Source organism: Varanus komodoensis, unplaced genomic scaffold, assembly GCF_004798865.1.
Source record: "Varanus komodoensis strain SLA01 unplaced genomic scaffold, ASM479886v1 scaffold1, whole genome shotgun sequence".
Taxonomy (NCBI): Eukaryota; Metazoa; Chordata; class Lepidosauria; order Squamata; family Varanidae; genus Varanus; species Varanus komodoensis.
The window spans coordinates 10,500,753-10,524,792 of NW_025335268.1; the positions used below are offsets into that span (position 1 = coordinate 10,500,753).

The 24,040-nt window shown below is 39.3% G+C and overlaps 1 protein-coding gene and 1 non-coding gene across 2 annotated transcripts in view; both read right to left on the bottom strand.

The window, feature by feature from the left end:
- Nucleotides 1-1,590: 1,590 nt before the first annotated feature.
- Nucleotides 1,591-24,040, bottom strand: part of WDR43 (WD repeat domain 43) — a 37,263-nt gene continuing 14,813 nt past the window's right edge. The window contains exons 5-18 of the mRNA XM_044438980.1: nucleotides 19,335-19,474; nucleotides 18,900-19,002; nucleotides 18,644-18,708; nucleotides 17,642-17,813; nucleotides 17,109-17,195; nucleotides 14,264-14,392; nucleotides 13,864-14,004; nucleotides 10,478-10,564; nucleotides 9,351-9,382; nucleotides 7,304-7,367; nucleotides 6,020-6,133; nucleotides 3,826-3,895; nucleotides 2,870-2,922; nucleotides 1,591-2,774 (exon numbers count right to left, since the gene is read on the bottom strand). Of these exons, the coding sequence (XP_044294915.1) occupies nucleotides 2,625-2,774; nucleotides 2,870-2,922; nucleotides 3,826-3,895; nucleotides 6,020-6,133; nucleotides 7,304-7,367; nucleotides 9,351-9,382; nucleotides 10,478-10,564; nucleotides 13,864-14,004; nucleotides 14,264-14,392; nucleotides 17,109-17,195; nucleotides 17,642-17,813; nucleotides 18,644-18,708; nucleotides 18,900-19,002; nucleotides 19,335-19,474 (1,407 nt within the window). The 3' untranslated portion in view covers nucleotides 1,591-2,624. The remainder of the gene's footprint in view (nucleotides 2,775-2,869; nucleotides 2,923-3,825; nucleotides 3,896-6,019; nucleotides 6,134-7,303; nucleotides 7,368-9,350; nucleotides 9,383-10,477; nucleotides 10,565-13,863; nucleotides 14,005-14,263; nucleotides 14,393-17,108; nucleotides 17,196-17,641; nucleotides 17,814-18,643; nucleotides 18,709-18,899; nucleotides 19,003-19,334; nucleotides 19,475-24,040) is intronic.
- On the bottom strand, nucleotides 16,182-16,259 carry LOC123034443. Its single transcript, XR_006416755.1, has one exon. It is a non-coding gene; the product is annotated as a small nucleolar RNA SNORD53/SNORD92 (small nucleolar RNA).

Genomic DNA, 24,040 nt, shown 5'->3' on the forward strand with positions numbered 1-24,040 from the left:
CAGGCTTTTCCTTACTCTTCTTCCATTGGACAATCAACTTGATTGCTTTTTATTTGGCCTTCTTACCTATTACAACCTGTACACTGATAACACAAAGCAGTTTACTGGTTAACTTCTGACAATATCGCATCCGCCACTGCCACAGAAACCCCAGGATTTCAGCATGCAGCCACATTCAGAGCCTACAAGATGCCTTATGATCACCAGGCATGCCTTCACACAGCCAACATGTTTACAACCACAACCACACAAAATTTAACCTCTTTAATTATCAGGATACCTGATGGATTTTTAAAGATTTGCTTTGCAGGCTCTCACCTTTGTGTCTTCCGTCCCATTTCAAATAGCAACACTTTCCTGCAGCCCAATTCAACTCTATCCTCTCAGCCACAAGTCTAAAGAAAGACACTTTAACATTTAACATTTAAATGTGCATCATGTATCTTCTCTTTTGTCTTCCAGAAGCACAACAGATGGCAAATTGTTGTCAAGGAATTGGGCTATATTTTACTTTGTTTGAAGGCATGGTGGAAATACCTAAAATACATACATCTCAAAAATCAGCAATGTGAAACTATCAGTATAAAGTATGGGAACGCTGGAGAATATTCTTCATATGCTCATTTCATAAGGAAAAAATACTAGGTCTGTAAATGCCTTTCTGAAGAAAAACATGGCTTTAAACAGAAGTGGATTTCATGGCTGGTCGTTGTATGAACCAGCTGGTATGAGCGTACCTACGATAATCAACTGATGTCCTCCTCAGGGTTTTCCCCCCAAGGAAGGCTTGGGGGTTGGCAACAATGGCTGTTTTCAGTAATGTCCCTCCAATCACAGAACAGTCACCCCAGTGAGGTCGACCTGGAATCAACACCACATGAAGACAACTCCCAGGTATTTGACAGCATATAAACTTTTAACTTGTCTTGTGTTCAACTGATTTGTGGTCCACCAATAGAACACAACTGAACTGTGTTCTAATTATACGTAATTGTTTTTATATTGTGTTTTAAACTGCATTGTATTTTTAAGTTGGGGGTTTCTTTGTAAACCACCAAGAGAAAATTCTAAAATGAAAAAATAAAGGTTACATTAATGTAGCTCAATGCAATTTTTTTGTGCAGCCAGACAGAGCCTTCGAAGATTGTTCAAGGATTTTTGTTCTGATATTCCTATGACCCTTCATGCTTTACAAAGATGTACTTATACAACACATTTTGACAAGTGTCAGACATTTCCAATTTCACCCAAGCTTCAGAAAAATCCAGCTGGATTTTCTTCATATCTCAACGCTTTGGCCTTGCAGCACATGTATCTTATGACAGCAATATACTTGAAAATACTCTAGAGAATGCTCTCCCACTCACATTCCGACAACGCAACAATGAAAGCAGAATGACAGTGCAGGAAATGGCATGGAGAAAGATAATGAAATGTGGCAGGAGAGGTCAAGAGCAGATCTCTCGCTCAAACCTGTGTCTGGTAGTTTTGCTTTCCTACAGAGAAAGAAAAAAAAACCTGATGAATTATTATCAGTCCAAGATTCTACATCTGATCATTCAATCTATAAGCCACACACAACAAAACTAGTACTTGGTAAAGGCAATGTATATTTATTCACTTTACAAAGGAGGGCAGTATTTGGTTGCAACAGCTCCAATTATAGACAAATATAACTGTACATTATACTGGTGAATGGCTCAAAACTTACCCAATCTTGCACTTAAAAATTGTTTATACCAATTCAGCTTAACTAAGCTAATAGCAACTCTCTGTTCTGCCCCTAAGTTTAAAAATTCACAATAAATGTATACGCTGTGTTACATTATTCACAAGCAGTTGCCCTCCATTTTTCATTATTTTTTTAAATCCATGCTTTCCCAGAGATAAGCATGTTTAGGACCCTCGCTCTGGAGGCCAGCATTAAACTTATATACAAGCTCAATTAAAACAAAAAAGTTAGGAGCCACCAATGAGTCTATTTTTTCTTTTTTAGGTACAAGAAAAGTGACTGATTTACACACACATATATAAAAAGTCAGTTTGGTTTTAAAAAGAAAATGCTGTTCTCAATTTGGTTGGCATTGTATCACTGCCAAGCCATGAATTCTGTTATGGGGAAATGGATGCTTGCAGAGAGGGAAGAGGAAGAACTATTAAGAAATTCAACAGGAAGGTTTTACATCTTACAAAAATATTCTCTTCCAAAAAATGTAGCAAGATGTCAACTGGAAAAGCACTTAACTAAAGTAAGAAGATACAGTCTTCAATCCATCACAATTTGGAACTCATAAAATAAAGCTTCAACAAGTTTCAAAGGGCCTTGGCAAGCTATTTCAGTTGAAATGCGAAACGAATGTCCAGGTAAGACAGAGATTTTTTTCCTCTATGTAGAAGTGTTTCATTGTGTACCAGGAAGAACAGGATGGAGAAAAAAATGCAGTCTGGTCTTGTTACACATTCTGGGCTTGGAGATGCCTTGTCCAATCTCGTGCCACACACACTGGCCAGATATCAAATCTGCACTCCCTTGTGTGGTGTGCGTGCCTTTCAGCATGGCAATCCAGAAGTTAGAAAGTGTTAATGGCCAGCTCCAGCAGGTTTAATTTCTTTTAAAGTGTGTGTTATTCTTCTTCACTTTCATTTTCTGGGTCCAAATCTGATTCTCCATTGATTTCTTTTTCTACAGCCATCTCTTGCTCATCATCTGATAGATCGTCTTTCTCTTCATTCTCCTCCTCCTCTTCGTTTTCATCATCTTCATCCCAGTTCTCCTGTAGGAGGGAGTGACAAAACACCTCAGTACTGCAGTCACTTTTAACCACCCAACCCCCATGCATAGGAAACAATATGAGGGAAGTTTACTTACATCTGAATCTCTTTCTGCAGCCATTTCATCATCTGAACCTTCTTCTGATGATTCTAAAGTAGAGAACACAAGTGCTTGATGGAGATTTTTCAACCAAATGCAAAGAGCATGCTAATCGCTACACATTTAAACCTTTAAACCATCTAACATTTAAACCACCATTGTATTTTAGTAGAGTGAAACTAATTTTGTTGACAGAGGAGGAAGGGATTATGCAAAGTTCAAATTCAAAAACCAGTCCTAAAAATCTAGGACCAATTATAAAATCTCCAATCCTTTCAGGAATGGGATTAACAGGCTGGTTTCAGTCTGTTACTTAAAAAAAATCCCCTTAATTATTTTCCCTGAACAAACCAACCAGAGAGCTTCCATGGTTCACTCACCAGTTTTGACTCAACACTGCGGTACTACAACCAGGCTACCTGAACTAGCAATTTGCATAAGATGGACACATTTCCCACACTCTCCGCACTGGCTGGTCCAATGGAAGTCCAACAAGGGCTGAGGTTCCCCAACCACAGGGCTTTATTCACATTTTCTTCCACACCTTTTTCATTTGGGTGGAAGAAGTCAAACTGCGCCTGCTATCCACCCCCAGCCCCAACAAGGGTATGTCTGAGCAGGATGTCTGAGAGGGAGGCCTACTCTTATACAGAAGTATGCACAGATCAGAAAGCATCTCTTTTCAGACATCCCACTGATGTGCAAAGGGGTGGGGGCACGATGAGTAATGTCCTTGACAGCCTGGCACACATAAACATTATCGGAAAAATAATTCAAATAATGAACATCATTGCCCAAAATGCAGAATCTCTACAATCCATTTCACATGATGAGGAGACTGAACTGAAATGTGTACCTCTCTCAGTACGAAATGGAAGAGCCACTAACAGAACATAATATATCACATTTCCTGATTGTTCCCAAGATAATTTCACTAAAGTCACTTTACTTACCTTCTTCATACACCAGCTTTGCTGTCTGATCAACATCAGGTACATCTTGAGCCTGTTCCAACGCAGCAACCTGAAAAGAAGTGAAGGCCATCAGTTTATCAAGTCAAGCTGTTCTGCATGTAAAGCTTTCATTATTTCATAGAAAAAAAAGATCTGTGTCTAGCTACAAAGAGGTACTACACAGAGTGAAAAGTCTGAATCAAATAAAAGCAGGTGTTCTAAAAACTTTAATAAAATGTTTCCAAGTTAAACTTTGTTCTTTAATTTAGGAAAGCTTTTTAAAATTTGTAAGTACAAATTAATGTTTAAAAAATCTCAATTTAAAGCAGCATGTTTTTGTAATAAAAAATGATCACATTATGTATTAAACGTACTTTTAATTTCCAGAGGAATATCCCTATCAGTCTATGGCAGATTCCTCTGGAATCTTAAAAACTAGCAATATTTCTGAGGCATAAGCCTTTGCAGACTTGAACTTCCTCTATTCCAGTGCACTCGTAACAGCAGCAAATAATGGTTGGATTAACCCATGATTTGGTGCAGTGTGTCCCTTGGGTCTCTTTGAATATGAAACCTCCATTGGCTCAACTTTATGGGCTAATAACCATTAGTAGCTATATTAACTGTGGGATGTTTAATTGACAATTAAGTCATAAGTCTGGGTTTGGACATCACAGAATACCCTCCATTTGGTGGCTGTATATTCAAAATGGTGATAGCATGTACTATGACAAATTTTGGGTTAAGTAACTTATATTACGGATGAATGAGGCATCCACCGAGAGGTGGGAATCTCTCGGATTCTCTGGGCTTGGCTCTCCATCATCCGGCTGTTTTGCAGCAGCCCAAAGTCTGGGTTCCTGGCAAGCATGCCGAGCAGTCATGGGGTATTTACCAGGAACTGAGTCCCATGCACTGCACAAGCAGTGCCCTTTCATGAAGCAGGAACAGCTGCTGTTCGAGTGGCTGTATTCATGGACTTCCTTTTGGCTTGGCTTGCTTTGGAAGACCAGGCTGAGCACAAGAGGAAGCCTGCAAATGCTTGGAGGGATGGATTCCAACTAGGTTCATCCCAACCCTACTTGTGATTTCTTGTTATTACATGTGAACAGGTCCTCTTGTAGCTGCACAAAGTGTTATGCTCAGTGGACAGATGCAATGTACTGAGAGTAACACTTCATGATGCTGACAAAGTGGGCTCTAGCTCACAAAAGCTTATTCCACAAAAAACTGTGGCGCTCAAAGTGCTCCAGGAGTTTCTTTTCAGTCCTATGTTATTCAAATCAATATTTTATACTCCAGAGACTAAATAAACGTATACGTCAGAGAAAAATAGCACTTTGGGAAGACAGTAACATCTCCAAATCTCAAACCCACACTTTAAAAGAAATTGCTGTGGGAATACATGCTATAAACCTGTTTTCTTTTTTTGCTGGTATCACCAGATGATGCCCTCTCTAAAAATAAACCAAAGTGCTGGTTTCAGCATTATTAATATAGCTATGCAGCAACTCATCAAATTACTAGTACTGAATTTTGCTAGATTAAACAACGAAGGGGAACAGAAAGTCTCTAAAAATATCAGACTGACCTCTGGCATGAATGGGAGATACAGCCAGCTGCTATCAAATTATCTGGAACAATGGCTACTGTAGATCAAGATGGTTTAATCTATTTTTGATAGCATACTCCAGCTTAGTTTTTACAAATGGCAATTCTTAATTGAAAGAACAGCATGATTACAATGTAGGGATGTGCACATGATTCAGACAAAGCACGAAACCTGGGAAGACGCAGGTTTACTTTCTGGCATTTTCTGAGGCAAGGTATAGTTCCCTCCTACACCACAAGAATTGAAGCTGGACGCAAACAAGGGGTTTTTTGTTTGTTTGTTCTTTTTTTTTTAACAAAACCATGCTTTGGAGACTCACTAATTTTATGCTTCCTGCATTAAGTTTTATTTCTGCAGAATGCTGATTACAAGCTGGGGATTATGAGGAGTGCATCAAGGTGACTGACAAGGCTACTTTCTAGTCCTAGGGCGTATTTTACCAGGGCTTCCATGCATGAATTCTGGCACATCTGGAGTATTACCAAAGAACTTTCCATGCTTTCTGATAGTGGATCTCACTATAACGTATCTCTATTCCACATTCACATCCACCTGGTGTGTCACACTACAGTTGCAACTCACCTGGGTTATAATAAGATAGAGTTTCCCATGCAAACGAGAGAGTTTCTGCAACGTCTTCACTCTGCTCTCCATTAACTGATATAGCATTCCCAGCTGGGGGACCAGATCTGGCAACTGGGTGGGGGGAGGAATGAAATGAAATGCTTATCAACAGCCAAAGCAGGTGACATGAAACGAAACACAGGAACACTTTTTCAGCATCAAGAGCTACCAGCCCAAGTATATGTGTTTGTGTGCAGGTCACTTGTATGCAAATCACCTGTTTTGAAGACATCCCTTTATTTATTTATTTATTTATTTATTTATTTATTTATTTATTTATTTATTCATTCTTTCTTTCTTTCCTTCCTTCCTTCCTTCCTTCCTTCCTTCCTTCCTTCCTTCCTTCCTTCCTTCTTTCTTTCTTTCTTTCTTTCTTTCTTTCTTTCTAAGCTTTATCTTTATTTGGCTATTTGGATACCTGCCACAAATACTGTACTGTGCGTCTTTGCTCAAGTTTTTCTACTGAACTGCAATACCAACAAATGAGTCTCTCCTCTGAATCAAACGTCACTCTCCTTAGGAAAAGAGAACTGTACAGAATTCTTAACTTTTAAAGACATAACAATGAGAAGACTAGATGGACCTTCGGTCTGATCCAGCATGGCTTTCTATATTTCAAAGCTCTCACAGTCTCAAATCAGTATTGTTCAGCATTACAGAATTGGTGCCACGAGTTCAAACCCTTGGGGTAACCAGGTAGTGAAATTTCTTCTATGTTTTGTAAAATGACATTCTACATCCTGCTTTTTCTGCCCCAACTTGTCATAAAATTCTGAAGAGGTGTAGCATGCGATCAGCTCCCCATGAGCAACCAAGTCAAGTATAAAAACCTTCTGTTGTGTCTTAACATGCAATCCATTGAGTACAATCCCAGTTGGAAAGAGAAAGGGTGCGATCCATTCTATGGCAGCTACTTTGCATGTATCTCACTCCACATAAATGCATAGCAGAAGCACACACTGAGAACAGAGGAGAGAGCAGCAAGCAACTTCCACAACCAATCTCTGTTCTTCCCCCAGCGCCAAAGGCAGTTCAGGCACTTTCCTCCTGAATTTGTGCTGTGTTTGTACAACACAGCACAAATTAATCAAGACCACGACCACCCCTTCCCCTCTGCTTTTTGGAAAGCAGAGGGGAAGGAGGAATGGAGAAAAATGTGTTCTGGGCACTGTTTACATTTGTGGAATTGCTAAATAAATTCTGAAAAGGGGTGGGAAACAGTTTGGTAATTCATGTACTTACTGTTGAAAGGTAGGATGCGTGTATAGTTAAAACAGACTTTAGCCATCGAACCATTTGGGATGCACTGGAAAATAACAGTAAAGAAAATTATCCACATGTTGGCAAAGGTTAGAAACATAAAGAAACAAACAAACAAACAAACAAACAAAAGCCACTTTGTATCTCAAGATCATCAATCCAAGCTGCACTGTACAAGGATATGCAACTTTAGGCCAACACACTAGATTATTACGGATTAGTATCTTCTGCTTCACAGGAACAGCATTTTTTTAAAAAAAGTTTTGGACTCTTGCAATATTAGCAAAATGGAAAACCTGTGGACACAATTGGTTGTTATTGGCTAAGCCAATACTGGGGATCATCATGTTCTGTGCTCCTCTTGCTTCCAAGTGCCTCCATTCAACAGCAAAGGCATCACTGGGGAAGTGAAGATCGAGCCAGAACGTGTCTCTTTCACTTGCCAGACTTCCCTCCTGGACCTTGCCCTTGTCAGGAAGCAGGTCGAGCTGAGAAGAAGTCCACAGATGCTCAGGAACTCTAGCAGTTTCTTTGTGCAAAGTACTTAACTCCTTGCACAAAGTATGCGAGCCTGTTAGTTACATGTGTGGAAACAGAAGTTCACTTGCACAGCAGAGAGAATGTGTACAAGCTGGCCTGATACACTCACTTCCTGCCGGACACCCACGCAAATGCTCAGTGCAAGGCAGACTTATGGCAGAGAAAGTAGGCTGGAAGTTCAGGGAGCTGAGCCAATGAAATCTGACAGATTCCTGCCCTCAAGCCAGATTCCTCACACATCACTAGGCATCACCACCAATGTTCTGGCTTCAGTGGCTGCGCAGTGAAGTAACTCGGAACCCCATGCCAAGCAGCATCCAAAGAAGCTTCCTCCCTCTCTTCTCTTTCCTACAAAAAAGAGAGTGCCAGCTAATGCTCAGGGACAACTCCTTAAAACTGAGCAGTAGCTGAAAACCTTATTACTTGTTTATGCTCATCAGAGGTTTGTTATGTCCGCAATAGCAAACATGATGAATGAAGCCTGCATAAAACTGAATTGCACCAGGAACCCTACTAAATTCTTAACACACACTGGGACTAAAGCAGGTATCTGTGTATCTTACTTTCTCAACTACACATGATTGTACACATTTGAAGCAGCTTTGCCTCATCTACCATCACCAGATCCTATCTTCATGCTCTACATGTCATAGTCCATCTGATGAGTTCACTGTCACATGACATTTCTGATTTTATGGCATATTTTAGGACACTCAGCAGAAACTATAAGGATCAGATTCTTGGGAAAAATAAGCCTAGCCCTGTATTGTAATGATACAGTTTTGTGCAGTTAGGTAGTAGTACTCTGCACATAACAAATAATATAATAAATGCAATATCCTCAAAATTATTTTTATTAGAAATAATATCTGTTCTAATTTTATGAGCCTTTTCTCACAATCACAAAAAACCAGCAAAATCCAAAAAATGAATACACACAACTCTAGTCCCCCTTAAAATAATCTAAAGCTGGAAGGGAAAGTTTTAAAAAAGAGTTCAAGTCTTTCTTTCATGTTTTAGTGAGAAAGCTGAATGACTCCAATTCAGAACTGTCCAGCCAGGAAAACTTTTATATCCATACATGGTCCTGAAAACGGCACATTTTCTTCCCTGTCTAGTTCCCGCTCTGGAGATATGTGCATATAAGTTACTGTATGTGCGGGATGTACAAGGAATCATGAGCATAAATGTGTTTTATCTTTATTTCTGAAACCCATCCTGGAATTTCCACTGAAGAGAAGTATACAACACTTTACAATAACAAGTCAGACATGCAGCCGAGCATAGCTGCCAATGACCAGCACTTTGAAAGGGAAATAGATTCAAATACACATTTTGGCATTACCAGTTAAGCTAAACCATCACTGTAAGCACCATTGCGTCACCTGTGTTTTATCACACTGATATGTGATACATTCAAATGGTAAACTGGACAATATTTTTCCTTTACAATGATGACCATCAAGAGTTTCAGATAACTTCTACTTACCTGTATGGATGACCTTGAAGCCTTTTTGTGAGCTAAAAAAAGAAATTAAAAAAAAAAAAAAACAGGCACTGAGGTATAATCGGAATCTGATACAACCTGTTCTCTTTAGCAAGATACACTAAAGACTTCCTTCAAAACATTTTTAATGAATTAAACCTTCTGTGAGGTATGCTGCCAATGTATTTGGCATCAAAACAGCAGAGTTTCACTACTGGGGCACAAAAAATAGAACAACATACAATGTTTCTTTCCAGTCAAATCTTTGTGGTTTATAAAACTTTGCACCTTAACATCGGCTGAATGAAAGATGGATGTATTCATTAAATACTGACTTCAAATTTCAAGTTCTTTTATTTTTACATCTGTCCAAATAACAAGAACCCTTTGGTTTAATTTCTGGGCCATTCAGCAGGTTTGTTTATAGTGCAGTAACTCTGTTGAATATTCATAAAGTCAAATACAATTTGATAAAATATTTTAGGCTTGAATACCAGCATGAACCCTGCTCCCATTTTCAAAGGGAAAATGTAAGATACATTCCTTTTATCCATAAAACAAAACAGACAGGAGCAAGTAAAGGCTACTTTTCTTTATTAGTCCAAACAACTTAAAATGCCTTCTAACTAATAAGCTTAATGTTGATAAGAGCTGAGCAAGGCCCATGGATAGGGTATTTTGGAAAGCTTTCATTCATAGGTTTTCCAGAAGTTGGTGATGACTTGATGGCACATAACACCAGAACAATAAACTTAGTATCACACAGCAATCTCCACATCTGTGTGTGTCATAATAGAGCAAGACAACGAACTGCATTCACATATAACAGATCCTGCATATCACTGTGGCGTTGCTATCATTTTCAGAACTATCAATTTGACTTTGATGTTGCACTGGATTTTGTGTGACAAGAAATGACTAATTTGTGATAAGATAGTCAAGCCACTCCAATTTAACCCACTACTCCATTTTTAAAGTTGGCTACAACCTGATGACCTCAAATTTGGAGAACCAAAGGCTACCCAATGCCACACAGAGAGCACTACATCCACATCACCCCGTTAGCTGTGTAATGTGCATTTGGTTTGCTTGAACCATATATAGAAGGCATTCTAGAATCTAATACTTACTTCATGCAGCAGTGGAATGACAGCATACACAGGTATTCTGGCTACTGTTTTCTTTATTATTGCCTCTTTTTTGGTTTGCAGCACTTTCTGTTCAAAGAAAGGAAAAGGATCATGAAGCAATGAAGTTACCAGGTTAAAATCAACACTAAAATGTACCTACAATCACAGCCTGGAGTGGTATACAAGCTAGCATTCTGTTATTCAGCTGGCCAGACAGGAGTTCAAAACACTCATCCATGAAACTCAGTGGACGGTGGGGTTTGCCTACATTAGTAATTATTCTCACAACCTGAACATCAAGAAAAGGAGGGGGGGTTCTATTTTGCTTCCAGCTACCAGTACAGTTTACAAGTTAAACCTGTGGACAGCCACTAAATAACAACAGGGACCTGTGTTATTTAAGAACTGTTTTCCATATTAGCATTTCTCATGGCATTTCTCACTTCTACTGAAAACTCCACACATATAATAAGGAACATACACAGCCACCTTAGCTTGTAGCAGACCACTGGTCCATCTAGCTCAGTGCTGTCGGCTGGCAGGATTTTTTCCAGCCTACCAGAATATGCTGAGGAATGAGAGTGGGACTGAGCCTGAGAAATTCTGCATGCAAAGCAGGTGTTCTATCAGCGAGTGAGGGTCCCTCCTTTAGGGAAGGGAAGTCAAGAACTGTTACACATCTGTTTTCAGTGTGCTGGTTTTCTAGATGGTGGAAAGGTCTATCTACACAGATTCTATCTCCAGCTTATCAAGCTTGTTCAGGAACTGCTGTTGTTGCTGCTGCATTATTTTTTTTTAAACAGTTTGTAACAGACATCAAAAAGTCAGGTGTGAAGACATCAGCCTCAAGCAAAGCCTTCTGAAAGAACAACTTTCCATTCCAGGTGTTTGTAAGGATAAAGGTGGCAAAAAGGATGTGCTTACATTTAAAGGGGATTACTATAACGTCATATACAATACGTGCAAAAAAGGTCATCCTTGAAAGGATCTGTCTAGCCTGACAGATATCCTAAGTCTGATGGGTCTTCCATTAGAAGAGGTAACCCTATGCACATTTACTTGTAAGCAGGTTCTATTGACCTCAATGGTATTTACTTTGTTAGGTTTGCAATTTGGGGAAGGCTTCCTGACCAAGCTGTTCTTGTTACTGGATGTTGAAAAGGTGCTTGAGCCAAGGAGTATGTTTGCTATGCTTAGACGGATATACTAACTTACCAAGTTCAAACATGACAGCAGCTAATTTGGGTTAATTAGACCACTGCATGATTTTACAACCCTGCATTTGTCATAGTGTGTGCTGGGTGGCCATTCTAAATGTGATCAACCTGTGATCGGGCCTTGCTACATCACACTAAAACCTGAATACTATAGGTTATTGACTGATTAAACAACCCACAATGAACAGCTCCATGGGGACTATGCTTGTGTTACCCCGAGTCCAGATTACAGTTAAGCCACTCTATATGGAACTGCCTTTGAAAAGCTCCCAGAAATTTCGATCAGTGCAGTAGGCAGCAGCAAAATTCTCTCTTGGGCCAGCATTACGCAGCACATAGTATTTTCCTTATTTCACAGGCACACGTGACTGATTTGATCCTGGGCTCAATTCAAAGTGCCATTTATTACCATTAAATCTATAAATGATCTGGGACCAAAATCTTCAAAGGCTGCCTCCTCCCTTATTACACTACCAATACCCAACATCAACTGAAGCATCAGATGTGCATGTCTCCTCTTTACTGGATGTATATGTGGTCTAAGAGAAGGAGGTACCAGGTAGGTCACTGGTTTCTTAAAAACTTTTGGCAGGCATTTAATTTTAACTGATCGATTGTTATATCTGCTTTTGCTATCTTTTCAGCTCATTCTTTGATTTTGAATTTTGTTTAATATATCACTTGTTTTAATGGTGTATTTTCCCATTTATTCTAAACTGCCTTGGGTGCAAGAGGAAAACCTCAATAAAGAACATGAAAATACCTACTCCAGTTGTCCTTGTGGTTACCTGGATTATTTTGCAGATGGCCATGCATATGTCTATCTACAATGTGTAGTTGGTAACTTAAGTGTAAAATAGTTTGGCCCTACCTGGTGCTAAGGTTCTATACTATACTTCAAAGGGATCATTGAAAGACAAAATTATAAAAGATGAACGGTTACACATTTAAGCAAGGGTACGCTGGAGATAATGACCAGCAATAATATGGCAATTCCTGTTTAACACAAGCCGCTTACAGTTCATGACATAAGAATCCAGAAAACACTTGGCTGTTTATGGGTTAAACAACCCATAATTAATCACAAAACAATGGGTAATTACCAATGTCAGTGTATTTTCTATTTTACACATCATACAATTCCTTATCAAAGAGTGCATGCTAACCTGTTGCTATAAAAATATTAAAACACAGGTTTACAAGTGAGAATAATTGTAGTTCAATGATAGAGCACAAACTTCACATCCAGAAGGAGCCAGGTTAAATTGCCAGCATCCTCAGATGTGCTGGAAAAACTCCAGCTTGAAATCCTGAAGAGCCACAGCCAGGCAGTGGCAAATATATAGGCCAGTAATCTTAAAACAGATAGGCAGCTTCCAACGTCCCTGCATTACTAAATGAAGAATTTGTATCACCTAATCCAAAAACTCTGGTCACACTGCCTTTGCTACAACACAATTATATCTCCTTGAAACACAAAGCAGGCAACTGTGAAATTAATTGATTCCTGCTTGGTTCTGTATTCAGACAAGAGCACTTACCTGAAAACAAGGGCTACAATCCAATACAGAGTTAGGATTGTGGGCCCAGTGCCTAGACCTTTACAGAAGCAAGGACTGAAAGTACTGGCAAAATAATGTTTCTCCATGATAATGAAAAGTAAATGGCTACATTGTTTAGTTAACAGTCATAAATATTCATAATGTGCCACAATAGTATATTACCTACTTTAGAATTCATGATGTTTGCCTCAAATTTATCCATCCTAATTTTTCCCTTTTATCTAGGCAGGCAGGCTTTAATGAAATGTGTTACTGAGGATCCTGAACTGAGTTTAAAGACACAGGCACAGAATCTGGTGTTTTAACTTGTTTCATTTAAAACTTAACCCATTCTTCCAAAAATAATATAACTGCCTTCTAAAAAATAAAATCTAATTGGCAGCTTTACCACCATAGACACTGACTTACAACAAAGACAGGAAGCTTCTCCTATCCGCCTTTCTCCTTAAATATGTTATTTAATATATTTTAATATTAACCTTCAGCAGAGCTTCCAGAGTGTCATACAGAAGGTGGCCATGCACAAAATACAATAAATACAATTGCTAAAATATGACCATTGACGAGAATCCGCCCCGCCACCACCAAAATACCCTTAAATACTTACATTTAAAATTTCAGGATCATTGCTTTCCAGACCTTGAACCAGAAGCACTGCAAAATTGTCAGTCTGTGGAAGGCCTCCTGGTGATGGTTTCGTTTTCATCACATCAATATCCATTGCGCCAAGGCGGTCCTCAATGCTCTCCTATGTAACAAGAATAGAACCCTGTTATTTACTGAGAAGGTTAGTGTGACAATGGGACAATCCCCCTCGATCAAAGTTTGCTTAGTCTACTGATCCCAGCATCAACCCAGTCAGTTCTGCAGTACAGCTATTGGACTGATGGGGGTTGACTATTTCTTTAAGTCTGCAGAACACACCCAGCATACTCCACAGCAAGTCATGGGTTAATTAATCCATATTTTCTCTCATTACATATGAACAGCTTCAGATACCAACTTACCTCTTGGCCACCCGGCTTCCTTTTAGTTTCAATTTTCTCTTTGCGAGATGAAGTTTTGATAGCTGCACTATGTCCAGGAATCCCAGGCACTAGTGTTTTGACTTCTGAATTGACTACAGGAGTTTTCACCTAATTTTAAAAAGAGAGAGTGAGGTGCATCTGTCCAAGTACAGCTGCTTTCCATATCTCATAACAACTGTTTTCATCTCGTTCAAGCTCAAAATCAGGTCTACTTAAAATCCAAACTCTTATTTTACACAAGACCCACCAAGTAGGTAATGCTGTTTAAACAACCCTACAGAGAAGTTCTCCATTAATACTCTCTTTTAGACTAGAATTTTCTTCACATTCATATGAAGTAAAGTTCATCAGAAAACTGGTCATAATGGCAACTATAACCACTATTCTGCTGTACAGTGTTTAAAAATTCCCTTCTTAAAATCTTTGAACCTAACTGTGAACAAGGGAGGAGAAAATAGCAAGGAAAGGAGTGAAATGGAATAAGATACTCACCTGGGAAACAGAACAGTAAGGCTAACCTAAAATTTAATTTTATCAATGTTCTTTAAAAATTAATTTTAAAATCTGGATGACAAGTTGAAATCTCTTATGTTTTAAAAATGGAAAGCATTTTTTGCTGGAATCAATAAAACTTGTACCAGATACACAGATGATTGGCTTATTAACAGCTGAAAACTAATACCTACCAATGACCTATCAATTGCCCCAGTAGTTTAACACACACCTCTGTTAGAGGTATGTGGTGTATTAATTGCTCTGGAGAGAGTTATGCCTAGATTTCCCTAAGATGCAACGGGCAGTAATGGAAATGTAATGTAAAGTAATAATAGTTGCCAAGGGACATACAAGCTCTTCAGTTTCTTTCCCCAGGATTTTGTACAAATCAGGAAATAAAGGTAATTAGATTGAACAGTCCTTCAGTCACAATTCTGGAAGCTGGAAAAGACCAGAAAGTGCTTGCCTCAACTTCCCATATGCTTTCCTCTTTGTATTTTTGCAGCAATTTAGGAAAATTAATATGGCTCCCTCTATTTCTTTTTAGTCCACCTAGAAACCTTAGGTAAGAGCAAGTACTTCTGTTCAGTTATACTGAAACTTTGGGTCTTCAAGAGACACTAACAATTCAAATCCTGAATTATGAAAAGAAACACTGGGAGAAGCACCACATTACAAGAAGTTATGCTAGGACTGAGGGTCGCATATGGTTCAACCTACTACACATGGAACTGCAGGAAAAGACAGACAGGACAGGTTAAATGTTTAAGATGCAAAGTCATTCTAACTAGTTTTCAGATGAAAATACTTTATACTACCTAAGAAATCCCACCTTGCTTCAGCTGGCTTTTTTTCTTAGCTAAGCAAAGCTGGATTACAGAACAATGCCACCAATTCCTTGTAGAACACAAGTGAACATGGTTTGGCCAAGCTTGTGCACAAAGATGTCATCTTCTATTATTTGTAATGTGTACAGATACAGCATGAGAGGGTTTTGGCAGATCATTGCATTTTTTCTCACCATAATAATTTGAACCAGTGGCATCATCCCTGCTTAGTAGGTATGCAGGTTAATAACAAAATGCAAATAGTTCTAGATACACGATTTAAGCCAAACTTGCGTATTTTCAGTACTTCCAGGGCAGCCCTATGCATGTCTATTCAGAAGCAAACCACACAGTTTTCAAAGGGGATTATTCCCGGTAAGAATGCATAAAATTGCACCCTCAGTTTGGACTCATCAAGCTGCTGTGCTTATTGCTCATTTTATGCTTTGAAGAAACTATCCTACTTACAAAACAGTCTAGCCTTTTGGTGGGCTTTGATTGGATCCTAATTACAAAGGCTCCTAGAATAGAGAGACACGTCCATATGAGAGAGATATTCCTTTCAGCTGTTTGGCATGCTCAGACAGCCAAGAGAATGTGTCATCATTGGAATTCGGCAATAAGCGAAACCAAGATGGAGGTCATCACAGCACACCCAAGGATACTTAAGCTCTCCTTACTGTTCATTTGTACAAAAAAAAAAAAAAAAAGAATTTATCCATCTCTACAGGAAGTCCCAGGGTTATGAATGAATTTCATTCCTGAGCAAATGGAAATTATACTTGCATTTTTCCACTTCTGTGGGGGTCCTGCACCCCAGCCCCAGGAATGTAGGGGGTCAACTAAGTAGAATATGACTTACTTACATCTTAAACTTAAAGATGATTTTTTGTTTTCACAAATATCTCTAGCCCCACTCCCACCCAAACTCACCAGTGCCACCTCTCTGCAGCACAGAAAAGCTGGAGAGATTTCCCTCTCTGGATGGGCAGGGTAGGAAGGCCTGCTCTGGAGGCCCTCCCTTGCTCCCCTTTCACTTCCTCTCTCTCTCTATGGTGATGATGATCTCCTATATTATTATTATTTTTTAATTAACAGGCTTTCTGGTAGTTCGTTCATAAATACAGGTTGTTCGTAACCTAGATGTTCATAACTCAGGGACTGCCTGTACTGGCATGCAAGAGAATACTTTTCTAAGGAACCAATCATGAAACCATCTCACAAGCATGTTTCAGAAAATGCCAACAGTTCTCTTCATGTACCTAGACACCAAACACTGGATGAAAACATAGATTGATAGATAAGGCAGAATGAAAGTGTGCAAGTTAGAGTTATCCAAGTAAAATGCAGCTTAGGTTCAGTTATCTCCATGTAGGAAACACCAAACTATTTATAAAATATGCCTGTTGCTGCCATCATGCCATTTTATTCTATTCAGGATAACCAACACCTCCATTAGAAAAAGATCACTTTAGAAAACAGGAATCAATTGCAAAACTCACCTTTGTTACCACCATTTCTGTTTTAAGTGTCAGGGTCTTCTGAATGTCCCTTACTAAGCACACATGCGATTCTGTAGTATTCAGAGCCTGTAACAGGGATGGATGAAAACACACTGATTTCAATGCCTTTACACATCATATCAACTTTCAGTCAAAGTATGCAACTGGTTTCAGCTATGGAATAAACTCTCACACAAAAGATATTCTGGTTTTCCTAGTCCCAACCTAGTCCCAATTTATTCATATATAAATTATGTTTTTATTTATTACTGAATTTATATTCTGTTTAATCAATAATCCAGCAGGTCACTGTAAATTAAGCCTGCAAATATATATTGCAGCAACATCACAAAACTAAGGGAAATATAAAGTCCCTAAATTTTAAAATTCTGAAGCAAAGTTCAAGTTTTAAAAAATATAAAGAATATCTGATAAAGCATAGCATGAAATAACAAAGAACTCAACATAAAGAATTTCATTTTCAAGTTCTGTAATCAAGATATCAGCTTTGAATTCAACAGGGCCTTACATACCACTCTCTCAAGGACAGGCTGTAAGGAGTTTCCATATACAAGTAGCAAAGATTCTTTATCTGAACAAAATGCAGCTGCTAAAACAGGGACAGGCGTGGGTGTGGATTCGTGGCCCTCTCCAGGTGTTGCTATCTGGATTGTACACTTTGATGTCAACGGCTTTTTGCAGTACCTGCCAAGAAAGGAGTCTATTCAGAACAGATCAACTGTAGAGTATTTATATTATGCACTCGTCTCCATATTTTGTAAATCAATTCTTATGGCCTATCATAGCACACAGCAGCCAAGTTCACTTCCAAATATGGCTGTCAATTGCAGGTTAAATGCAGACTTAGTTGAGCAGCTAAAATTAATGCATTAAATTAGGTTCCATGGATTTCAAAGTGTCAAATATGACTAAGTTTGGATCCAGCTTTATGCAAATAGACACTAAGTTGTATCCAATCAGCTGCTTGTGCTGATGGAACAGGGGACCCCCTGGAGAGATAAGGGAAGAAGGGAAAATTCAAATGTGTGAGCAGATGTTAGTTGAAACTCATGGTTATTTGTTTCAGTCAATATACTCTTCTCAAGTATGCAACCAAAGGACTGCAATTATATATTCTAAATATGTGAAAAACCAAACTGGGATCTTATAAGAGCATCAACTGTTTGAAGTATTTTCAACACTGAACTTGCTGCAGTCTAGCTTTGCCTTACTAGTACCCCTTCAGATCTGATAACAAAATCCAAACGAAAATGTGACAAAAGACCTTGATGGAAGTGATCCCACGGGATTGTCCCTTGTTCTCTTGCCTGAGTCCCTCAAATCTGCTCCAGATGGTTAGGGAACCATCTATTGCAGATTTGGGAAGTACACAGAGAGGGTGCTGAAAGAAAGGGAAATCTGTGCCACCACAGTGATGTCCATTCCAGAAGCTGATGGTCAATATTGCATCCAAACCACTAAAACCAAATTAAAGTAAGAACACTAAAAAGGCTGATGCTTAAATACCAACTTACCCATTCAAGACTTGTTCAAACAAGTGCAACTGGCCATCTCTGCATACAACTGCTAGCTTCACTGGCTGAAAAGAGTGAACCGAGTATCAGTGCCAAAAACTACCACCAACCCTGACAAAGGAGGCTATGTATCTGTCTGTCAGCATCACAACTCCCACACTGAGAAACCTAGCCACCTGAAATTTGGCATGCATATTAAGGGACCCTTAAGTTGCATCAGAAACTCAACAGTGGAAGCATAAGCTATGTTCCTTACCTCCTCTTTGCTTTCTGATACCGTCAGGTCAACATGGATGGGTTCATCTGGAACTGTGAAACTCATTACAGCATTCTTTTCTTTCCTGTCTGATCTCACCTGCCTTGAGATACAACAGCATACTTTACACCAGAACTCTAAAAACAGATGACTTATTACAAAGACTAAAACAATTCCAAAAACAAACACCAGTTTCACAAAGACAAACACTTACTATGAAAATAAAAGGTACATGTGATGAGATAATACAAGTCACATAACATGGAGTGCTGTGGAAATTCATTTCTCCATTCAAATGCCACGGAATAGAAGATTTATTTCATATAGTATCTATTTCCTGCAGCAAGCTACAACTCTGATTTTTATCATAGAATTTTATTTCCTACTTTTCAGGAGCTGACACTCAATATTTATTTTTACAGTTTAAATACATACCACACACTGAGCAACCGGTCATGCATTGCTCCAGATAAGAAATAGAGCCCTGTAATTCCATCAAAGGGCTGGTTTTCATTGGAAGGTCGTACTGTGATGAACATAAGCATAGAAACTGCTGTAGCATGTCCCGTGAAATGCTAGAAAAGAAATTTTATTTGAGATAGGTCAGGAAAACCTATATAGCATTACAGTAATTCTTGATCTGCAATGAAAACGTAAGCTAAAAGACTGTATTTACAACAATTCTGAAATGTGTTCTTAGAAAGAGACTTTAACAAAATCAATGGAAGTGTTAATAAGGAATGAATTTAGGGTTAGAATCAGAATGGAAGGCAGCTTAGGGTTAGAAAGCCACTTTTAAATCCAATAGTAATAAGCTTTTATACTCTAGTCTAGAGTTTAAATTTTGTGTCTGAGATAAATGGAGAGAGAAAATGAGAATGAATTTTCTACCAAAAAGTGAAGAATGTAATTTCTTATGGGACCCTGAACAAGTAGTTTTCTGAATCTATTTGAGAACGTGAAGTCAATATCACATGGTGATGTTACTTTACATTTATTACTCTTTCTACAGTTTCCAAGGGAAAATAATACAAAAAGTCATCAGATTCACCCATCAGAGAGGCAGGAAACCTATTAGAAAAGGGTTTTGCCAGATAATGAATTACTACATCCTTGGGCAATGACAGATTTCTTGCCACTCATGTGTTCAAAAGTTCTGCATTCCTACACATGACAGAATCATTTACCCTAATGTATGTGTTCCTGAACTAGGAAAATTATGCACAGGACAATAAATGGACAATAATACATCATCACAAGACCAAAGTCTGAGGTATTTCCTCAATTTTTATGGACATCTTCAAGTCTACATAAGTAATCAGACGTACCACAAAACAGAATACCTATGTTACTTAGTCCATACAAATGAATATAATTTAAAACTCTTGTGTTATATTTCCTTATTATCGAATATTCAAAATTGAGGTTGTGAAAGGCAGTAATTGTTCTTTTTGGCTCCTGAACTACTTGTCTGTGCAAAAGACTTCATCCTGCCCCTCTGATGTTCCCTTCAGAGCACTGTCCTACCTTGATTTGTCCCACTACTCTCACTGAATTTTTAAAAAGGAGGGGCAGCAAGAAAGCATTTTGTTGTGGTTCAGTCACACAGTTGTGCCTGACTCTTCGTGACCCCATGGACCACAGCATGCCAGGTCCTCCTGTCCTTCACTGTTTCCCTGAGTTCACCCAAATTCATGTTCATTGCATCAAGAAAAAGAAAAGCACACCCAGGCTCAAAAATGGGTTCCTATGTATGGGATCTCTCAGAACCAGCTAGTCATACTTGGGTTGGGTGAACAGAATGACTAGTATATTCAGGGAGATCTCATACTGTCTTGTTTTGTACACTACTTGGTAGATAGAAAAAGTAGACTGGAGTTCAGAAATTGGTGAAAAACATGCACATGAGATCACTAAGTTCTGCCGCTTCTCATACTTAATTTGTATGAACAGGTAATAAAAAGTACCTTTCTACACAACTGAGGAAATTATATGTATTCAGGGGCTGCGTAATCAAGCTTGGCTTTCCTTATGCTTGCATCTGTATGTGCAAAATACGAAGCAGCTGTTCAGAGCAAGTGTGATGGCAGGCCGTGGCAAGTGTTCCCACAAGACACTACTCGTGCCACTTTTGATTACTCAGATTCAGAAGAGGAGTATTTCTGTGGAACTGAGGAGCAGGAGGTTGCTCAAGGTCCTGGTATACAACAGGTGAAGATTAGCTCAAGGCAGGCAGACCCTGGGAATAGCATGGAGATACAGATAGTGGGAGTGGGCACTGAGCACAGTGAGTCTAACCCTTGGACTGGCCCCTGTGCCTAGGTGTCAACAAAGGTGAGAGGCTCAATTAGATGAGAAGCAAGTGGAAAAGAGGCAGGCTTGCTTCAACAGTAGCCCCTCCCTGAGGGTTGGGGCACAAACGTGCTCATAAGGAGATTTGGGGATGTAGCTGCTAAACTGAGGTCAACAAACTGCTTTGTGTATGCTCAGAGACTTGTCCGGATCATTTGTGTTGGGAAAGAATAAAGAGTGTTTTGTAAAAGAAACAGCTTGAGGCTAGTGACTGTCAGAGGGAAGAAAAGCAGTTTTTGACAGCAGGCTAGTTACTATACTTGCAAGCAGGAACTTGCTGTGGGTATGTTAATCTGCTGTGGGTTATTAGAATTATTCAGAGTAGCTTATAGTATCTTAAGAATGAACTATCTGGAATCAGAAGTTTGATTTTAGAAAGAAAATATGTGGTCCATCAAATCTCAGATATTTGAATGTAAGGACAATTATGTTATCTTCTTATTGCATGTATATCCACTCTAGCAAGGAACTCAAGGTAATTCTCCTCCTCTCCATTTCATCTTCACACAAACCTGTGAGGTTGGTTAAAATGAGAATCCATGACAGTTCCAAAACCATCCAGTGAAATTCATGAACATGGGGGAACTACAACCCAGACCTCCTAAGTGTCAGCCCAGTACTCTAACCACTGCACAGCGCTGTCAGTTATGAAGACAAAAGGCATATTTATGGATTTGAGGGGAAGACTTGCAAGATGGAATGGCTAGAAAGCATGAAGTCACCCACAACAGACCAATGGGCCACTAAACTGAAGCTCAATCCAGACAAGACGGAGGTCCTATTGGTGGGTGGTTCGGGACTCGGGATGGGGGACTTGGGCCTTGTCCTAAATGGGGTTGCACTCCCTCTGAGGGACAGGGTTCACAGCTTGGGAGTGCTCCTCGACCCTGAGCTGTCTTTAGAAGCCCAGGTGACGGTGGTGGCAAGGAGCCTTCCTTCAGCTTCGACTGATCCATCAGCTGCGTCCCTTCCTGGAGAATGATTGCCTAGCAACAGTGACACACGCGTTGGTAACTTCCTGATTAGATTTCTGCAACGCGCTCTACGTGGGGCTACCCTTGAAGACGGCCCGGATACTTCCATTGGTGCAGAATAGAGCTGCCAGGCTGCTGACGGGGACTGGGCATTGTTCTCATATAACCCCAGTTCTCCGTCAGCTCCACTGGCTCCCGAGTGAAGTCCGGGCCCAATTCAAGGTGTTGGTTATGACCTATAAAGCCCTCAACGGCTTGGGCCCTGAGTATCTAAAGGAACGCTTGCATCCATATATGCCCTCCCGCCCCTTGAGATCAGCAACAGATGCCCTTCTCCGGGAACCCTCTGTGAATATTAGGAGGGTGAGTACCCGGAGGAGGGCTTTCTCTGCGGTGGCGCCCCACCTATGGAATGTGCTCCCCAGAGAGGTCCGCCTGGCGCCGTTATTTGTTTTTCAGCACCAGGCTAAGACCTTTTTATTTAAAACTTATTTTAAGTGTTAATTTATTATGTAGGATTTTTAATAATTTTTAAGCCGAGATGCACTGGGTTTTAATATTTTTAGTGTATAATTTTTGTATGATTTTGTTTGTTTTTGATGTGAGCCGCCCCGAGGCTTTGTTGCGATGGGGGCGGCATAAAAATATTTTAAATAAATAAATAATAAATAAATTATCACTTCAAGCTCATAGTAGGTTGACAAGACACATGCAACTTCCTGGATGTCTACAGAACAACTGAGGGACAAACATTAAGGAAAGTTGGATCATGGACTGCTGAGGATTAGCGAGAGAGAAGTAGAAGCATGTTGCAAATGAAATATTAGTATATAGCACAATCAATGCATGCACTATGGCTGTATAACCACAAGCAAGCCAAATGTTCAGAACTGCACCATGCTACACCCATTGGAGACATTTGAAATATCTTGAGTAAAAGTGTATTACAAGCTCTTGATAAACAAGCTACACACAATGTAATCAATTAGAGAATGAGCAAATACAGAGCAGGTCTATAATCACTGATGGGGTCTGTGCAGACCTTACCATTCCCAGCAAATAGTAATGATAAATAGGGCAGCAGTTATCAGGTGGTTTCCCATTAGCTGCGTTTTAAGAGAAACAACATGATCATAGAGCAACACAATCATGGTTTCAAACCAATGAATGAGAATGGAGATAACCCTATGAATAGGTGTGAGTGAATAACAAATGTATTTCTGTAGAAAAATCACTGACTGAAGAATACAACTTCACAAACCAATACTGATATGATGATGCAGATATCAAAAATATTCAGAAGCTAGTTATTTTTTGAGAAGCAACAGAATTTCAGTATTAAGGGTGTTGCACAAAGGTGAAGTTTAGACTATGATAGATCTTTTACTGCAAACACACTGATTTCCATTACCAGAGAAGTATTTCTAAATGTCAGTGTCACCACTGTAGTGTAACTAATATTAACGTAATCGATTAATAATTTGTCCATCTTGTAATGCTGGAATTGAGAATTTGTGACCTTCCAGGTATTCCTGGAACACCAATTCCCATAATCCTTCACTGGGGATGAGGGAAACTGGCTCTGGAGGGCCACAGATTCCTTCATAGTTGGTGTATGGAGTATCTGGCTGAAGAAATGAAAAATCTGACAGGTGATACAGAGCTCAGAAAGTGTGATCGTGAAGAAATAGAGAGGGGAAATTTTTTACTCAGATATGAAGCTGCTAAGTAATGCAGATAGTTTATTTCTATTGTGTTGATAATTTTAATTTATTTGTAAATATATTTAAGCAATACGCACAAGCTCTGTCTTTA